The following is a 19,632-nucleotide window of genomic DNA, read 5'->3' on the forward strand; positions in this document are numbered from 1 at the left end:
GGACGGCAAGGAGGGGGCGACCGCCTCCTGGAGGGAGTGGACTGCTGACAACAGTGGCTGCATCTCCTCTGATCTGTGGGGAAGAGGAGGTGGAGGACAAGGGGTGAGCAATCGATGAGGCAACACTGGCATGTGCATACACTGGGATGGGGTGGGCCGGACCTATGTGCAGGTGTGCTTGCTGGGATGAGGTGGGACAGGTCTGTCCACGCATGCACACACTCCCTGTGCTCATGCACACCCTCTGGAATGGTGTGGCCTAGGCCGAAGTGACACAATTTCCAGGACAGCCGTGCGGGCTAGATCCAACCACGTCCTTGAGTTTGACACCCCGGGCCTGGAGTTTGACACCCCTGATTTAGGTAATCTCTATGTAAAAGATGCAAAGCAAAGTGAGCTTTCATAGTGATTCAATTAGTGCCTTTAGAAAAATCGAAGGGATTATCTACTATGGCAGGGGTCTCCAACGTTAAACACTCAAAGAGCCATTTGGACACATTTTCCACAGAAAAAAAATCACCAGTAGCCACAAAACCTGGGTGGCCATGGCCAACTCGATGTCACTCACTCCCACCCAGTCACATGATGCCTCCAGCCACGCTTTCCCAGGTTAGGTGGCTCCTGGTGTTTTCTTTTCTGTGGGAAACAGGTGTCTCTCTTTCTCTGTCTCTCTCTCTCTGTCTCTCTCTCTCTGTCTCTCTCTCTCTCCCTCTCTCCCATCTCACTCTTATCTCTCTCTGTGTGTGTGTGTGTTTCCTCTTGAACCATTTCCAAAAACAGTGGAGGGTTGGTGGGTTTTTTTTTTTTTTTTTGCTGATATTCTTTCTTCTTCTTTGGGTGCTTTTTACCATATTTAAATCAAGAGTCATTTCAGGTTCCCAGATAATCTAAGCTCTTTCATCCCCATGCTGTGGCTCCCTGTCCACTGAACACACCACTGGCTGGCCCCATCCATTGCCCTCCCCTCCCAGTCACTCCTCACCTGGCCTGAGAAGATAAGAGTGACGGTGGGGGATGGAGACTTGCTCCATATTCCAGAGCGGGAGCAAAACGCCACTGTACTTGCCATATCTCGCAGGCGCTTCTTTTGGCTCTTGTTGGTGGTACGCACACTTTGGTCACTCGGGGACATGCGCAACTTGCTTTCCGCCCTGAGTCACTGGCTTGGTCTGTTCTTGCCACCTCCATAGTCTGCCCGCTACTCTCACAGTGCCTTGCACAGCACAGTTAAATTTAGCACGTTTCACAATGGGGAAGGTGGTGTCCCCTCCTTCTTCTGAAGCCCATTACGATGCAGAGCATCAGTCACAGCCAGGCTGGGCCAGTGTCTCAGGGCAGAGAGCAAGTCGCACATTTCCATGAGCGACTGAGGTCCATGCAGCACCAACAAGTGTCGGAAGAAGCCCCTGCGAGATATGGCGAGTACAGGGGTGCTTTGCTCCCGCTCTGGAATATGGAGTGAGTCTCCATCCCCCGCCGTCACCCTTACCTTCTCAGGTCAGGCAAGGAGTGACTGGGAGAGGAGGGAGAGGGGTTGAGCCAGCCAGTGGTGGGTTCAGCGGACAGGGAGCCACAGCAGGGGGATGAAAGAGCTGCATGCAGCTCTGGAGCCGCAGATTGCAGATACCCGTATTATGGTATATCATCCTGGGCAGAAGATATAACTCAACTACTGAGCAAAACTATTTTCTTCACAGCCAGTATCTATTGGGTAGTGTTGGGCTTCATGTTTTAATGACTGTGGTCTAGACAACCGTTTTGACCAGTCAAAATGGCTATTCAAAATCAGGCACAAACAAAGAATCAATCAGACACCAGCCCACACCAACTTGTACAAGTTGGAAACCAGCTTGGCTAAAGACAAAATGTAAGTCAGGGCACCTGACAAAAATGACAGGTCCCTGCTCAGTTGCCTGTGGTAGTAAACACTGAAGCTCAAAACTGCCTATAACTTGTAAAAATGGCAATATGTACTAATGGTATATGAATTACACATAGTAATAAACAGCAGAGTCTTACAATAATTATAACAAATAACCTGACAGAATCTAATCCAGCATTCATGACATCAATATTTTAGATTTCTGAAATAACCAAGCCTTAACAAACTTTTGGAAAGCCAGGAATATTGGAGGAGGGGGGAATCATCTTCACAGGCAAATGATTCTATAGTAGAGACTCCTGTAAAAAAAAATACCCACATTTGTACTGCTTACCACCAGAAGCAGACAAAATTGTGGATATGATTACATAATTGAAGCCCTGTCACTCTGAATAAATATTTATGGAAAAACAAGAACAGGTGGCTTCAATCGCATCTTGGCTTTTTAGCTCTCATCCAGACATCTTTGCTAGGGTCAGTTTCATTTTAAGAACAAAACTCTTAACTTACATTTATAATAGGCAAACTGCAAGTAGTGATACATAGTTGCCACAAATTTTTCAACAACGTAGCCCCCTATGACAGGTGTCAGATCAATTTCACATCTCAGTTTGCACTTAAGAACTTCAGTATAGTGATCTAAAAATAAAATCTGAACATTACTTAGTTTACTAATTGACTGTCAGAAACAATACTGTGAATTTAGATTACAACACTTGATGCTTGAAAGTCAGTAGGATATGACAATGTTTAATTTTTGGGATGGAAAAAAATACTTAATAAACAAATGAGCATATATTCTCAAAATCACCTGACACTGGCATGACAAATTCATAGAACAAGTCATCAGTAGTTTAACTATTAAAAATAATTCTGAATGTGTTAGGACTATGCAGGGTTTCAAATAATTATTCTGATTCATTTTCTTCTGATTGAGATACTAAAACTGAAAATATAGTGTTTGGAAAAAGGAAATCAAATTCAGAAAAAATATTGATTTTCCCCCCTCAGAATGTTGTTTCACCCCATCCAAATTATCCCTCACAAAACTTTCCCCACAAATTTGAATATGGGAATCTAAAAGAGAGAAATAGGAACATGCAAGGCTAAGTCTACTAAGTAGCATCCTCAATCAAACCCTTCTGCCCTACCACTTATTTGCTTTAATAAAAAAAAAATCTGATATATTTTCATGAACCATGTTGTTAACTTGTACTAACTGCTTTTTCACTAATATAGCTGTATTTCCAATAATTAAGGAGGTAATTAAACATTACACTAATTACTATGGTTTTGAATGCAATTTCAGTCAAAATTTGTTTTCAGATTGATTTCTTGACTGAATTTTTTCTCTCCAATCTAGATTTTAACTATTCATCGGCCTATTTTAGGCCTTGTGAATAATGTGTCACTATATTGTAGGACTAATTCATACAATGTATACACTAAATAGGTAGGACAGAAAGAAAAAGAACAATTTTGTGCAGAAGCAAAATGTTTCTTATATAATGTAATAAGTGATTATAAATATTATATTTAGGCTTCTTTTATATAGAAATTCCTGCTTTCTATTTGCAGTGAAAACTTGATATTACAACCAAATTTAATTAAATATGAAATTGAAAATACATACTGTATATGTAGGCCTAATTTGTTTAAACGAACTTCTTCATCTGCATAATCACCTGAATAACCATATTTATGTCAAATATGAATCACTTCATTTTTAATTCTTATTCTCACACTTCTCCTCTCCCCATTGGCTGAAAACTAATTATTATAAAGCATATAGTGGGTGTGAAATTTAGAAAGTAAGGATTCTTTCAAGAAACCCTTTCATTAATATAGAATACAACTGACCACTTACCTGCAATAGATAGATAAAACTCCTTAAAATCTGTGATCTCTCGGGAGCCTTCGCAGGCAGCTGTACAATCATCATAGGCTTTGTAGAAATCAGGAAGTGCCAGTTCCATGTCTGAAATTGAGGTCCTCCAGTTTTCTCCATTATAGGCCCTAACTGCCCTGACAAAGACAGTCTAAAAGGCAAGAAAAAACTGAAGGAATGTGACATACATTTTATTTGAATGACCTAATTTAAGACCACATCACTATAATGATGGGCTGTATGCTAAAATAAAGCCAGGTCATGACACACACTTGAAAGTAAATCAGGAAGCCTGTAATTGCAGTGTGTGTCTGGCAAGAACAAAGAATCCTTATCTACAGGAAATATGCATGTGTAAATCTTGTAACAATTCTGGGTAGTTAGAAAGCTGATAAAAGTAACAAGAGTTAGACAACTTGCAGATGTTAGCTAACAATTAGGAATAGTGATGGCCTGCAGCCAATAAAATGTGTATTAGATAACACCTGGGGCATTCATTAGTCAAGGTTTAGGAATAGGGACAGCTAGAGACCAATGGAACAAATTGTAGAATTATTACTAAAAAGTTTATTAGATGATATTTCTTATTATCCTGCCTTGTCCCACTTAGTGAAAAGGTATAAAGCTTTCTTAATCCTTTGTTCTTGGTTCTTGGCAGGAGCCCTTTTCCTTGGAGTACTCCAATAAAAAGCAAACAGAAAACCTGCACCTCGTGTCTGGCGTCCATCATTGGCTTCGGCACCAGGCTCAGACCCAAATTGGGGACAACAATAAGCTTATGAAACTTAAATTTTGCTTTGCTTTACTCTGTTTTTCTTGGGCACCAGATCCAAAGAGATCATTTCTCCAATACATAATTTATCAATTACATTTTTCCCCATGAAACTTACATTGCCTTAGATTTATGGAGTCTTCTAATAAAGTCCTGTATTAAAGAATCTGAATGTGATGGATTATCAAGGGACCAAAATTAGGCATTTTCAACAATTCATTTGTAAATTATTATAATAAAATTATAAAAATTATTATTTTTATATATTTTTACAGAATATAATAAAAATGTTCATAAACAAGGGTAGAAACTGTACCTCATACGATTTGATTTCTAAATCTTTAATATAGTCTTCAGCATCAGGCATACTTTTATAATATGCCATATTCCTTTTCATCATTTCATCATCTGGATGTTTCAGAAGAAATGTATGTGCGGCTGCAACAGCTTTTGGAAAATTGTTTGCCTAGTGAAAAAGGATTTGAAATTTTATATATATATATTTTATATAGAAGAGGCGATAGACATCACGATCTCCGGAAGGTTTAAGTTTAAAATTTTTTATTTTAAAACTTGTGCTAAGCTTTCGTCGGCCCCTACCGACTTTGTCAGAGTGTAAAATCCCCATTGAGGAGCTGCTTGCTTTTATGTAATGCTGATCAATTTGGTCATTGCACGTGTAACAGGCCCACACCCTTGCCTTCCCCCTGTAATTATCTTTTTTTCTGCCTTAAGTCATGCTGACGGATGACGATGCACTTTCCCCTGCCTCCTTCCCCATTGTGTGTTGCCTCTTTCTCTCCCTGGGGTGTAACGCAGGGTTATCAGGCAGTGCTTTGAAGATATTTCTCCCGGCTCCCTCTCCCTCATTGTTATGCCTTTCCCTTTTAGGCACGCACGTTTGTTTTGCCCATGATCTTTTGATGGGTCTGCGTTGTTCTTCCTTATCCCCCCTATCTTCCTCATTCTGCTATTTCCCTAACCTACTCTCTTGCCCTCTACCAGGGTTTATCACACCTTCATTGAGCCAAATTGCTGGTAGGTGGGAGGTATCAACTCGTTTATTCATGCTGTGTGGGTGTTTTTCTATCTCGATGGCTCCATAGAGTATATGAAATCCCATGCACCGCCTGCCCCACCACATACATCGGACAAACCAACAGAAGAATAAGTGCACGCATTGAAGAACACAAGAACTCAGTCAGAAAAGAGGAACCAACTTCTTCCCTGGTGTTGACCTTAAAGCCACAGGACATGAAATTGACTTTAAAAAAAACTTCCGGTTGGTGATTTGCAGTGACAGGGTGTTGAGTGAGAGCTCGCTGCTCCTCAACACCTTTTAGCACCGCGTTTTGGGGATCCCCTCGGGGGACGCGGGACCCGGAGAGCCCTGCGGGCAAAAGAGGAAGCCAGGCAAGCGGGAAGTGGGTGCGATCACCTCTCGCTGGACCAGGCGGCTCTGTCTAGCCAACGCGGTGAGCCGGCCATTGATGGCGGGCGCGAAGCAGCAATAGCCAACAAAGACGGGAAGCTAAGAAGAAGATCGGAGGTGCGGTGACAGATTTAAGCCTATTTCCCTATACCTATGATCGTGCGGCAGAGAGGGGATCGGTGGAGTCGGGAGAGGAGTGCTCGGAGCGGCGAGAGGCAGCGACGGAGAGGGTAGAGCAGCTTGCACTCCCGGCGATCTGACAAGCCGAAGAGCAGACGAGAAAGCGGGGGGAGTGGATTGCGTCTGTAAGGAGCTCTGGAGGGTGCGGTGTGGCGAGAGAGTAAAGGAAAAAGGAAAGACCATTGGTGTGGCTGGCTTTTTGTATTGTGATTGAGTGGAAGAAAGCAGGAGAAATACAGTGACTAGCTGTTTGAGGCTTCCAGCAAACAGGAAGTGTGTCCATTGATCCGGAAGAGTGGAATAGCAGTGGTTGAACAAGAAGACGCTCTGGCAGAGACTATTACCATTGAGTTTCGTTGGAGCCCAGCAAAGTGGGAAACTGAAGATCTCCTATTTATACTCTATAACCCCGTAAATACTATAAATACTATAAAACAACATAGTTATACCCACATATCTATATGTTTATATTTCCCTTATCCTTCTCTTGAGTATCTGTGATATTAATAAGTGAACTCTGTTTCTCCCTCTAATTTTATAATTAATATTAATTAGACCTGTTAAGTCATCTTATAGATATATACAAAAAAAAAAAAAAGGGTTGATTATATATGAGAACTTAGATTTCTATAATTATCACTAGTTAAGAAAAAAAAATAGAGTTTGATCATATACAAGAACTCGGATTTGTATCCTACTAATTAAATTATTATATAGGATTTTATATTTATTTATATTTATTGTAATCTATTTATACCTATTTATATCTATTATATTTATTTATATTCAACTTTTATTAAGATCTGAACTTAGAATTTATTAACTCATTAACTCATTGTGGTCAACTTATATAATTTAGAATATCTATTTGTATTTATCTATATCAATACTCTCTATTAATGATCTGAAATTAGAATTTATTACCTTAAAATAATTACGTGTACTGCTAGCCTTTAACAATTTACTTATATTACTTACTCTTTACTAAGATTGAATTTAGATTTTATTTAAGTGATTAATTGACTAGTATTGATATTCTGTTTACCTATTTAGAGGAGAATTATATAATTATATAATTAGTGATTGTTAATTGCCGGAAACTGTATAGCAGCCTACTATAGTAACTTAGAAATTTAGAACTTAGTATTAATTGGAATTTATTGAGTGTGTAGAGAGGACCAATAAAGGAGCGAAATAAAGGTCTAAGAAAGCTCCTCAGAGAAAACGTGGCAAGTGCCACTGGATGAGAATTTGGAGAAAGATAGAGGAGATAATAAGAGACCAAAAATCGGTTCTGAAAGAAATGGCAAGTTTGACCTCCACAATTGTGAAAACCGGTAAAAAAGCGACATCTATACCTACCTTAGCGATGTCTTCCCCAGCCACCCAGAAATCAGCGGAAGGTCTCCAGAAACTAGACAAACCCCCTGTAACTCCTACATTGCAAACGGTACAAACATCTCTTCAGTCAATCCAAGAAACAATGCTTGCGATGCAAGAAAAACTTCTGAATAGTCACTCCGAATTAAAATCAGACATCCATGCTCTTGATTTTAAAATGAATGAGATCCAAACTGCTATAGCTAGTAACGAAAATAGAATTCTAAAAGCAGAACAAAGAATTGAAAAAAATGAGAAAAAACTGGACACAGTGGACCAAACTTTGTCGGCACAAAACAAAGAAACAGAAGACGCGCTGATCCAACTTGAGATGGACAAGGCCTCGTTTTACTTGCGTTTCCAGAACATCCTGGAAGATAAAGATGAGGACTTAGGTGATAAGATGGCGGAGTTGATTGCAGAAACTCTGCAGCAAGACAAGCAGGAAATAATCCGTGAGATTGACGAGGTGTACAGAGTTCAGACAAGTTACGTAAGAAGAAATAGACTCCCCAGAGAGGTCCATGTGCGTTTTGCTAGAAAAAAAGTTAGGGACATCCTGTACAATATAGCCCAGGAGGAAAAAATTACCTATGGGGGAAAAGAAATTAATATTTTGAAACAAATTCCGAGAAGAGTGAGGGAAAGGAGGAAAAATTATAGGTTCTTGACAAATCACCTAAACAGGAGAAATATAATTTTTAGGTGGCTTCTGCCAGAAGGATTGCAAATTTCCTGGCAAGGGAGGAAAATAAGAATTGACTGTCTAAGTGATGCTCAAGACTTTCTAGAACAACTAAGGGGAGGAGAGGAGGAACAAACCAGTAAGGAGGATAACGAGATAGTAAATACGGAAGAAGAGATATCCCAAGAGCAAATTACTAGGGAAGATATAGAAAAGGAGAAGAAAAAGGAGGATACTGAGGAAAGAGGAAAAAAATCAAGACCAGTGAGAGCAGTAACTTTAAAAGGTAAATAAGAACAAGAGACTAGAAACCAATTTTAGGAATGAACGATACCAAGATCATATCGGTAAATGCGAACGGCTTAAATGATTACAAAAAAAGAAGGATAATATTGTCGAAATTGGTGAAACAAAATCCCGATATTATCTGCATCCAAGAGGTTCATATAAAAAAAGATGAAGCTGACTATTTAAATTACTGTAAATTTGGTAAAGTATTTTCCTCACTAGCTGAGAAAAGAAAAAGGGGGGTCGCTATCTATGTTAAGAAAGGAATAATGGCAGAATGTAAATATAAAGATGGAAAAGGGAGAATACTTATAGTTGAAATAATGAGAGGTAACTCTAGGCTGCTATTAGTAGGGGTTTATGCACCGAATAAAAAACAAGAGAAATTCTACAGGAAACTGCAGGAACAGTTGGCAAATTGGGCACATCTTGAAATATGTATGCTAGGGGATTTTAATGGAATTGTAGATCCAAAGCTTGATTATAAGTGTGATATAACCAAAAAGAATAAAAGATCTCCCTTACCAAAGACTTTCTTTGATTTGGTGGATGAGATAAATCTAATTGACATGTGGCGTACCTTACACCCCCAGGACAGACAATTTACATTTTATTCCATCCCACAGAACTCCTGGTCCAGAATCGATATGGTTTGGGTTACTAGAAAATTGGCGTTAGAAATTAAGAAAGTTAACATGGGCACCAATACTTGGGCAGATCATAAGCTCCTTGAAATCAGTTGGTCCCATGATACGAAGAAAATACAACAGAGATGGAGCTTAAGGACCAATCTCCTAAATGAAAAAGAGTTCACACTCAAATTGAATGAAGAAATCAAACGCTTCTTCTTAGAAAACGGGAATCGAGAGACAGCCAAAGAAATTGTGTGGGACACCATGAAGGCTTATGTCAGAGGAGTAGCTATTTCATATACTGCCTTTAAAAATAAGGAAAAAAGAAAGAGTAGAGAAGAACTTACTCAAAAATTATTACAAACTGAGGTTGAACTACAGCAACGACCGGGAGATGAGGCGACGAAACAACAGTGGTTGTTGATGAGACATAGATTGAATCTATTGGACCAGGAGGAGATGGCTCAAAAAATAAGAAGATCTAAGCATTATTGTTTCGAGAATGCTAACAAGTCGGGGAGATGGTTGGCGTATAAACTAAAAAAAGAGAAGGAAAAAAACCAAATACTAGCTTTAGAAGACCCACAGGGCATCCTGTTGACGAAGGAAGAAGATAAATTAGAAAGCATAAGAAAATTTTATGAATGTCTTTACAAAAATGAAGGAATTGAGTTAAACAAGGTAGAACAGTATCTGTTGGAATCCAACCTTCTTCAAATTTCGGAAGGAGAAAAGGAAATGTTAAATGAAAAGATCACCATAGGGGAGTTAAGAACCGCCTTATCCAAAATAAAGAAGAATAAAACTCCAGGCCCTGATGGTCTCCCCGGGGAACTATATCAAAAATTTGATGATGCCCTGAAACTGGAACTGTTAGAAATTCTAAATGATGTTATTGCTGGCATAACAATCCCAGACTCCTGGAGGGAAGCGTATTTGACGATCATTCTGAAAGAAGGTGCCGACCCGAAGCAGATCTCCAACTATAGACCTATCTCACTGCTTAACGCAGATTACAAATTATTTATGACTATAATAGCGGAGAGATTCAAGAAAATTCTAAACCGATGGATACATAAGGATCAAAATGGTTTTCTCCCAGGGAGACAGATTAGAGACAACTTGAGAACAGTCCTAAATACCATTGAATATTATGAACAACACCCTGAAAAACAGATGGCTTTAATGTTTGTCGATGCCCAAAAGGCATTCGACAATTTGAATTGGACTTTCATGATAAATCAAATAGATTTAATGGGATTTGGGACTAACTTTAGGAGGATGATAGAGAATATCTACCAAAATCAGAGGGCAAATACATTAGTGAACGGAGACAGAACTCAGACATTTCAGATCCAAAGAGGAGTCAGGCAGGGATGTCCCCTATCCCCTTTACTTTACATTCTAGCACTAGAGGTCTTACTTAGAAGGATTAGAGCGAATGAAGATATCAAAGGCTTGAAGATCAGGAAGGAAACATTTAAAACCCAGGCTTTTGCGGACGACGTTGCCTTCATAATAGAAGACCCATTAGACACCGGCTCAAAATTAATGCAGGAAGTACAGAATTATGGACAAGTCGCGGGCCTTAAACTTAATAAGAACAAAACCAAAATAATTGTGAAAAATATGACAAACCTACAAATGAAAGAATTAGATGATTTATTAGGCCTTCAGGCAGTTAAGAAAATAAAATATTTGGGAATATGGATTACTACGAGACTCTCTTCATTAAAAGATGATAATTATATCCCCTTATTGCAGAAAACTAATCAAGACCTCGATAGGTGGAGGAGGCTTAAATTGTCCCTGATTGGTAAAATTGCGGCGATCAAAATGAATATCTTACCTAAATTTTTATTTCTATTTCAAAATATACCGATATCACTAGATAAAAAAATTTTTTGGGATTTGAATAAACATATCAGGAATTTTTTGTGGGAGGGCAAGAAATCAAGGATCTCTCTTAAGACACTTCAAGGGAAAAGGAATTTGGGAGGGTTCGGGCTCCCTGACTGGGAATTATATCAAAAGGCGGCAAAAATAATTTGGATAAAGGAGTGGATTAAATTACAAGAAGGGAGAATTTTGACACTAGAAGGACACGATCTCCTTGAAGGATGGCACGCTTACCTCTGGGATACAAAGGATAGGAGGAAAACTTATTTTCATAAACATAAAATTAGAGAGACACTGATTCGTACGTGGCTGGAAATTAGACAGAAGATATATACCAAGTTTCCTAGCTGGTTGTCGATTATGGAAGCTCTAGTGGCCCCAAATAGGAGAGGGAATTATAAATTGGGCACATATAAGGATATCTTGGATGAAGAAGGGAAGCTCAAACCTTTGGAAGTATTGAGGGACCAGGGTTTAACCTGGATTGGTGGAATTATCTCCAGATTAAGTCTAGATTTCAAGAAGATAGAGATAAATGTGGTATTGAAAGGAAATATGGATATTTTGATAAAATTATTTGGGGATCAGATAAGAAAATGTTATCGAAAATCTATAACTTTATATTAGATGAGGATAGAGCAGAGACGATAGCTAAAAATCAGCTAAGCATTTGGGAGAAAAACTTAGGATATGGCCTTAATTTCAATGACTGGGAGATAGCTTGGAACAGGAATTTCAAAATAACGAAATCGGCAACATTCAGGGAAAATCACTACAAAATGTTGCATAGGGGGTATCTAGCCCCGGACAGGCTGGCCAAAATATTCCCAAATTCCTCTGCTTTATGTTGGAAATGTGGAAAGACGGTCGGCACCTTTTATCATCTTTGGTGGACTTGCCCTGAGACCAAAAAGTTTTGGTTAAAGATTCGACTCTGGCTCTCTGAAATAACGGGACAGGAGATAGTCCTGGCCCCGGAATCCTTTCTCTTAGGTATGATTGAAGATGGTCTCGACAATAATAAAACCCAACTGGCAATTCAAATTATTACTGTGGCTAGATTAGCCTTTGCGAAACTCTGGAAATCTAACTCTATCCCCTCTGAGGAAACATTAATAAACAAAATTCTAGAGTGCGCAGAGATGGCTAAATTGACGAGCGAGCTAAAAAGTGAAGAGAATTCTAAGTACTACAAAGTATGGGGAATTTGGTATAACTGGTTAAAGAATAGGATAAAAATATAATAATAGGCTATGATTTGTTAGACACCCGAAATGGACTTAATTGTATAGAAATGTAGAGAATTGTATAGAATTGTATGGTATATTGTATAGTTATGGATGGAATCCATCCAATGTTTGATTCATGAAATGTGTAAACACTGTACCTCGGATCAAGATTGAGATTGTACATTGTCTTTTTAAAAATTGGAAAATTCAATAAAGTATTTAAAAAAAAAAAAGAAATTGACTTTAAAAAGACCAGAACTATTGCCAAAACTGAACACTTTAACAACAAAATTATCAGAGAAGCCATTGAGATAGAAAAACACCCACACAGCATGAATAAACGAGATGATACCTACCAGCCATTTGGAAACCCACCCTTATTGACAAACGAGTCCCTAACACGAGGAATGACACCAGACCCACACTCACAGGGCCACACAGGATGTCACCACCACACATCCACGCGGAAAGCAGACTCAAACCCACACCGATGATGAGGCACGACCACGCACCAGAAGCCAGACCGCAGCTGCATCATTAGCCACTTTAAACCCCTCCAATCCATACATGAAGCAGACTGACACCCATGAAGATATGGCATGACCATAGAACACGAAGCCAAACAACAGCAACACAGCTCACCAGCTCAAATCCCCCTGCAACTCAGACTAACCCGAGCACAATCAAGCCCCCACCCAAACAGAACACCCCCCATCCAATCAGATCACAGCCAAGCCTCCAACCAATCAGAACACACCTCCACCCAATCAGAACACAGCTCCCACCCAATCAGTTCACACCCCCACTAGCACTTAAAAGGAAGAAACAGCTGTGATCACACATTGCTCCTAGAAGCACGAAGCCGAAAACACCAGCCTGAAGATGACGAATGAGACTTCGTCGAAATGTCGCCAAGACACTTCCAATTTTACGTGGGAGAAAACCCGAATAACCAAAGACCTACATACAAACACCCGCGAAAACCTCAGAAAACAAATATATATATATAATTTATATATTTCATTTCATTTATATATTTATTTATATATCTTCTTTTATATATGTATGTCTGTGTGTAATTGAAATTGAGATAAAAACCATAGTAATTAAGACAGTGTAATGTTTAATTTAATAAATTTTTATTATAGTTCAAAAAAGCAAAAACAAATGTGTAATAGTTTTCTATCACGGTGTAACATCACCAAAATATCCATGTATATATACACCAATAATCAGAAAGTAAAAATAGAAATTATTTACATATTCTTATATATTCTTGTATATGTCTATTCTTATAGATAGTGTAATGTTTAATCACCTATTTTGGGTGTCTTCAACCTGTGACTCCGGGGCCACATGCAACTCTTTCGTCCCCCTGCTGTGGCTCCCTGTCTGCTGAACCAACCACTGGCTGGCCCAGCCCCTCGACCTCCTCTCCCAATCATTCCTCGCCTGACCTGAGAAGGTAAGGGCGATGGTGGGGGATGGAGACGCGCTCCATATTCCAAAGCGGGAGCAAAGCAACCCTGTACTTGCCATATCTCGTAGGTGCTTCTTCCAACACTTGTTGGTGCTGCACGGACCTCAGTCACTCAGGGAGATGCGCAACTTGCTCTCTGCCCCGAAACACCGGCCCAGCCTGGCTGTGACTGATACTCTGCATCGTAATGGGCTTCAGGACAAGGAGGGGACACCATCTCCCCCATTTAGTTTTGTTGAATGAAATATACTGCAGTGCCATCTAGTGGCATAAAAGAAAAGACTTTGAATTGGCCATAAAACTTAAAGTTGAACTTGACAATGCTGGCTGAACTGATATGAAAACAGATGTTTAAGAGAGAAAGACATACTAAAAAGGAAAGAAGAGATTGGAGTGCTGACTTTCTTTTTATTTTTTGAACTTTTATTTTTATTTTTTTACTTTTTATCTGCTTTCTTGAGTCTTTTGAAATATTTTGTTTTGGAATTGGTGTTTTTAATACCCCCCCTCTCTTTTGCCTATTATTTGTTGGTGGGAACAATGTAGATAAGATCTTTTTTTTTCCCTTCTCTTTTTCTGTTTCAGCGGAAAAAGAAGTATTTGTAGTTCGTTTAAAATATAAGAGAATTTGGAGTAAGGCAAGAAGAGCTGAAGGATAACTGTTCAATAATTTTCATTTTTTCATCGTGCGTTAGTTTTTGCTTCTTCTTTCTTTCTTTCTTTCTTTTTGGCTTTTTCTTCAGGATTTTTTCTATTTTTTTCTTTTTTTCATTGATAGTATTTTTGGGCATTCCTTTTTTGGGGGGCTGACTGGATTTTTCTTTTTCTTTTATTGTTTTTAATTTTTTCTAGTTCATCCACGGGATGGATTAGATACTTGGATTATAAATAGAAACCGTAAGTGGATTATAAATTGGGTGCATATAACTTTAAGAGATGAAGAAATTTACAGCACATCTGCATTCAGCAGCAAGTCCCTCCATGACAGAAACACAAAAAAATCAGAAACGATGGATTTAAAAAATCTCATACAGATGCTTCACAACGATTTGAAAGAGGATTTAAAAGAAGCGAAGGAGATAATTGGGAAAAATGAAGAAAGAATTCAAACAGTAGAGGAAAAATTGGATTTGACAGAAAAGAAAGTGGAAGAATTAGAAGAAAAATTGACATCAGTGGATAAAAATCAAGAGAGAACAATTATTTCCCTCAAGATGGATCGTTCTGATTATTATTTAAGATTTCAAAATATAGAGGAAAAGAAAGGGGAAAATTTGCCACATGTGATGGCAGAAATGTTGGCAGAAGTGATGGAAGAACCTAAGGAGAAGATATTAAATGAGATTGATGAGGTATTTAGAGTACACACAAGATCCGCAATGAGAAATAAATTACCGAGAGAAGTTCATGTAAGATTCACAAAGAAAACAATAAAAACAGATAAATAACAAGAAATACTGCAATGAAATATAAAGATAAAGAGATAGTAGTGTTGAGACAAATACCCAGAAGAATTAGAGATTTGAGGAAAGAATACCATTTCCTAACAAAACTTTTAATTACAAAAGGAATGAGTTTTAGGCGGCTAATACCAGAAGGGATATTGGTGACATGGCAAGAACAAAGACATAGATTAGATTCTATTGAAAAAGCGAAATTATTTTATGAGCAATTTTGGGGACCATTAGATGATGGAAAATTGGGAGAAGCAAGAGAGACCAGATACCAAGAGGAAACTGTAAAAGAGAAAGAAGAAAGGATAAAAGAACAGGAAGAAAGAGCAATAAGAGAAGGAGCAAGATCAAAAGATGCAAAAAAACAAAGAGAGACAAGATTGAAAATTAGTAATAAGTAAAATATGGAAGAAGAAATAAAAACAATATCAATAAATGTAAATGGATTGAATTTGGCGATAAAAAGGAACAGAATCTTAAACAAACTAAATAGATTAAAGATGGACATCATATGTTTACAAGAAGTTCATATCAGAAAACAACACCCAAAATTATTAGAATATTCAAAATTAGGAGTTTTATTTACCTCATTGATACAACAAAGCAAAAGAGTAGTAGTATTATACATTAAAGAAAAATTAGAACCTAAGCCAATATTTGTGGATGAAGAAGGGAGGATTCTGATGGTGGAAGTAAGAATGAAGTTTAAACAAATACTCTTAGTAACATTATATGCACCAAATGATAAACAAGAAGAATTCTATGGGAAGTTACACAGAAAAATATTAGAATTGGAATATGAAAATATATGTATAATGGGCGACTTCAATGTTGTAATAGATGCTGATTTGGATTATAAAACAACAAAAGTAAATAAGAAACCCAGAAAAACACTTTTGAAGACTCTTCACAATGATAGAGAAATTAAGTATACAAGATGTATGGAGAAATAGACACTTGAAGGAAAAACAATATACCTTTTATTCAAATAGGCACATGTCATGGTATAGGATAGACATGATAACATGTCAACAGACTTAATAGATAATGTACAAGAATTAAGCATTGAAACAAATATTTGGGCAGATCATAATCTAATTATAATAATATGGAAAGGACAAAAGAAAAAGTCTAGATGGACTTTGAACCAAATAATTTTAAATGAAAAAGAATTTCAACTATTTATGGAAAAAGAGCTGGAGTTTTTCTTTAAAATAAATAAAAAGGAGGATACATCACTTCAGAATGTATGGGATACTATGAAAGCATATATTAGAGGCCTGGCAATAACATATTTGGGAAAAAAGAATAAAAAGAAAAGATAAACACAGAAGAAATTGGAAGAGGAGTATAAGAGGTTAGAGAAGGAATTACAAAAGGATACACAAAATAACGAAGTTTAAAAACAAATGGAACTGAAAAAACATGAAATAAACTTAATTGAACAAGAATTTTTGGCCTGTAAACTAAGGCCAGTTAAACAATTTTTTTTTGAATATGCAAATAAGCCAGGTAGATAGTTGGCATATAAAATGAAAAAAGAAAAGGAGAAAATTTATCAACCAGCTACAAAATGAAAAAGGAATTATATGTTATAGAAATGAAGAAAAGAAAAAATAATTCAAAACTACTATGAGAGGCTATATAATCAAGAGATGATACCTGATGGAAAGATAAAACAATTTTTAGAAAAATCTGACCTGCCTAAAATGCCTGAGCAATATAAGGAAGCACTAGAAGAAAGAATAATGATGATGGAATTAACAGAAGCGATCAAAAAACAAAAAAATGGGAAAACATGGGGCCTGGATGGATTACCAGCAGAATTATATAAATCATTACAAGATGTGTTAAGCAATGTAATGCTGGAATTATTTAATGAGCTTTTAGTGAAAGCAAAGATTCCAAACTCATGGATGGAGGCGTATGCTACACTTATACCTAAAGAAGATACAGACTTGAACAAGTTAAAAACTATAGACCAATCTCAATGTTGAATGTAGACTATAAGGTCTTTGCTTCAATAATGGCAAATAGACTAAAAAGGTTGTTAAATGAATTTATTCATATGGCCCCAAATGGTTTCTTACCTAAAAGACAAATTAGAGATAATATGAGGACAATCTTGAATACCTTGGAATACTATGAAGCACATTCAGAAAAACAAATAACGATGATATTTCTAGATGCACAGAAAGCGTTCGATAATGTGACTTGGCAATTTATGATAAAGCAATTACAGATGATGGACTTTGGAGAGAGATTTATAAATATGATAAAAACAATTTACAACAAACAATCGGCAAAAATAATTATGAATGGCGAGATGACAGAAAAAGTTAACATAATGAAAGGAACAAAGCAAGGATGTCCGTTATATCCATTGTTATTTGTGTTAACACTAGAAGTATTAAATAGAAATAATGACGAAATGACTTCCGGTTTGCCTCTTGCCGCCGCCAGACGATCCCTTCGGATCGCCGCCCCATTGCCTGTAAAGAGCCGCCTTTACAACTGAAAGGCGGCTCGAAAAAACTCCATTTCCATGAGGAAATGGAGATAGAGCCGGCGGGGGCAGGTAGAGCTCTCTGCATAGCCCCAAAAGTTTTTTTTTTACTTTTGGGGACGAAGCAGACGAAGCTCCCTATTTCCCCCGCCGCCACTCCGGGCTTTGGGAGACCTCTGCCCATGCAGAGCTAGGCGACAAGAACAAGCCTACAAAAATTAACAGAACAATTAAAAAGGAGATGAGTTGGACCTGTGACCCTGAATCGCAAGTATTTTATTCATTTTACAACAGTTATTGAAGAAGGAAAGGGAAAAGGGGAAAAAAAGAACTTTTAAAAATGGCGACTGCCGAGGCTTGAGAAGGGGCTGAAAGGGAGAGTCCTTCCGTTTTCCATTAAGATACAAAGTAGCGGAATAAATACTTCTGGCTATACTTAAATAAAGCTCTATTTTTGTGTTTTTCTCTTCCTGGAGATCTGATATTGATCTTGGTTGGAAAGAAGTCTTTTTTTTCTTCTTTGCCTCCCTTTTTTTTTTAAAATAGTTTGTCTGTGTGGAAATATGGCATTAAAGCTTGCAAAGCCGGACAAACAAGCTGTGGGGGGGGATTCCCCCATTAATAAATTACGTGAACAAGTTTTAAAGCTCCAGTCTCAGAAAACTGATTTTAATATAATTGAATTTCTTTTGGAGAAGATTGTAAGAAGGGATGAGATTGTGAATCAGAACTTTGAAAAATTTAAGCAGGAAATTAAAGAATTAGTACAATTAAAGTTTGATACTCTGGACCGAAAGATTATAAAAATGGCTAATGGCTTTTCAGAATTTATGATTAAGTTGGATGCAAATACTAACTTATTAGAGTCTAAAGTGGAAGAAATTGAGGACAATTTGGACAATAGAATACAAAAAATTGAAAATGATTTGACAAACACTCAAGACAATAGCTCAGAAGAAAAACCTAAAATGGAGGCTGATCAAAAGACTTGTAATGCAGAAAACATGCAACAACGGATTGAAAGAGAAGTTTTAATGATGCAATATAATTTTACTGAATATGCGATTAGACTGAGAGGATTGCAGGAAAATAACAGAGTTGATTTAAGGAAAATATCTTCTGAAATTCTGGCTGGGATCTTAAAGGTCCAACCTGAGGAAGTATTTTGTAGGATCGATAGAGTTTATAGAATAAACTCCTGGATTGCAAAGCAAAGGCAATTGCCTAGAGATGTGGTGATTTATTTTACAGATAAAGAAATTAGAAATAATATTCTGCAAAATTCCTTCAACTCTACTTTGCAATTATTTGGAAGAAAGATTTGGATTTACAAAGAGCTCCCACCTAAGATGTTATTGGAAAGGAAGAAATTTGGTTTTCTGGTGACTGAGCTAAAAAAAAGAAATATTCTATTCAGGTGGGACGCCCCAGTTGGTATAATATTGAGATATCAAGGAGAAAGATACCAACTAAATACTGTTGAAAAAGCGGAAGAATTTTATCAAAAAACTTTGAAAACATCTTTAGGCACAATACAGGATAAGCAGAAGGAGTTGGAAATAAAGGGAAAACATCGAATTACAGAGGCTGTGGTGGACAAATTGCCTTTGGATTCTTTAGACACCTCAGCTGGATTATCTACAAATATGAGAGAAGTGGCATCGGACTCTAACGTGATGATTTATCAAGTCACAGACAAGTATGGAACAAAAAGAAATATGAGACACAAAAACAAAACCAACAAGATCAAGTTATAAAGCAGAATGAAAACCGATCAGCTGATATACAACTTGTAGAAAGGAAACTAGGATGGAGATCAAACCCACAAAAAGAAAAGAAAAAAAGAAATAGGTCTCACAAAAATAAAAACTTCTAAATTAAGCAACAGTGAAGCCAGTTATTTTTTAAAAAAATGAATGAATATA

General features: G+C 37.4%; 2 protein-coding genes across 9 annotated transcripts in view; one reads left to right on the forward strand and one right to left on the reverse strand.

The window, feature by feature from the left end:
- The window catches only part of UBP1 (upstream binding protein 1), a 195,007-nt gene that overhangs the window by 173,352 nt on the left and 2,023 nt on the right, over positions 1-19,632 (forward strand). The gene's annotated exons all lie outside the window — the stretch shown is intronic.
- Positions 1-19,632, reverse strand: part of CRTAP (cartilage associated protein) — a 30,685-nt gene that overhangs the window by 3,989 nt on the left and 7,064 nt on the right. For 4 of the 8 annotated variants that reach the window (XM_060686065.2, XM_087894125.1, XM_060686064.2 and 1 more), the window contains 3 exons: positions 4,859-5,008; positions 3,750-3,921; positions 2,393-2,521 (listed from right to left, as the gene is read on the reverse strand). In XM_060686065.2, the coding sequence (XP_060542048.1) occupies positions 2,393-2,521; positions 3,750-3,921; positions 4,859-5,008 (451 nt within the window). The remainder of the gene's footprint in view (positions 1-2,392; positions 2,522-3,749; positions 3,922-4,858; positions 5,009-19,632) is intronic. The other 4 variants (XM_060686067.2, XM_087894127.1, XM_060686066.2 and 1 more) reach the window with 1 other exon arrangement.

The sequence above is a fragment of the Pantherophis guttatus genome, chromosome 4 (genome assembly GCF_059756535.1).
Source record: "Pantherophis guttatus breed Tessera chromosome 4, ASM5975653v1, whole genome shotgun sequence".
Lineage (NCBI taxonomy): Eukaryota > Metazoa > Chordata > Lepidosauria > Squamata > Colubridae > Pantherophis > Pantherophis guttatus.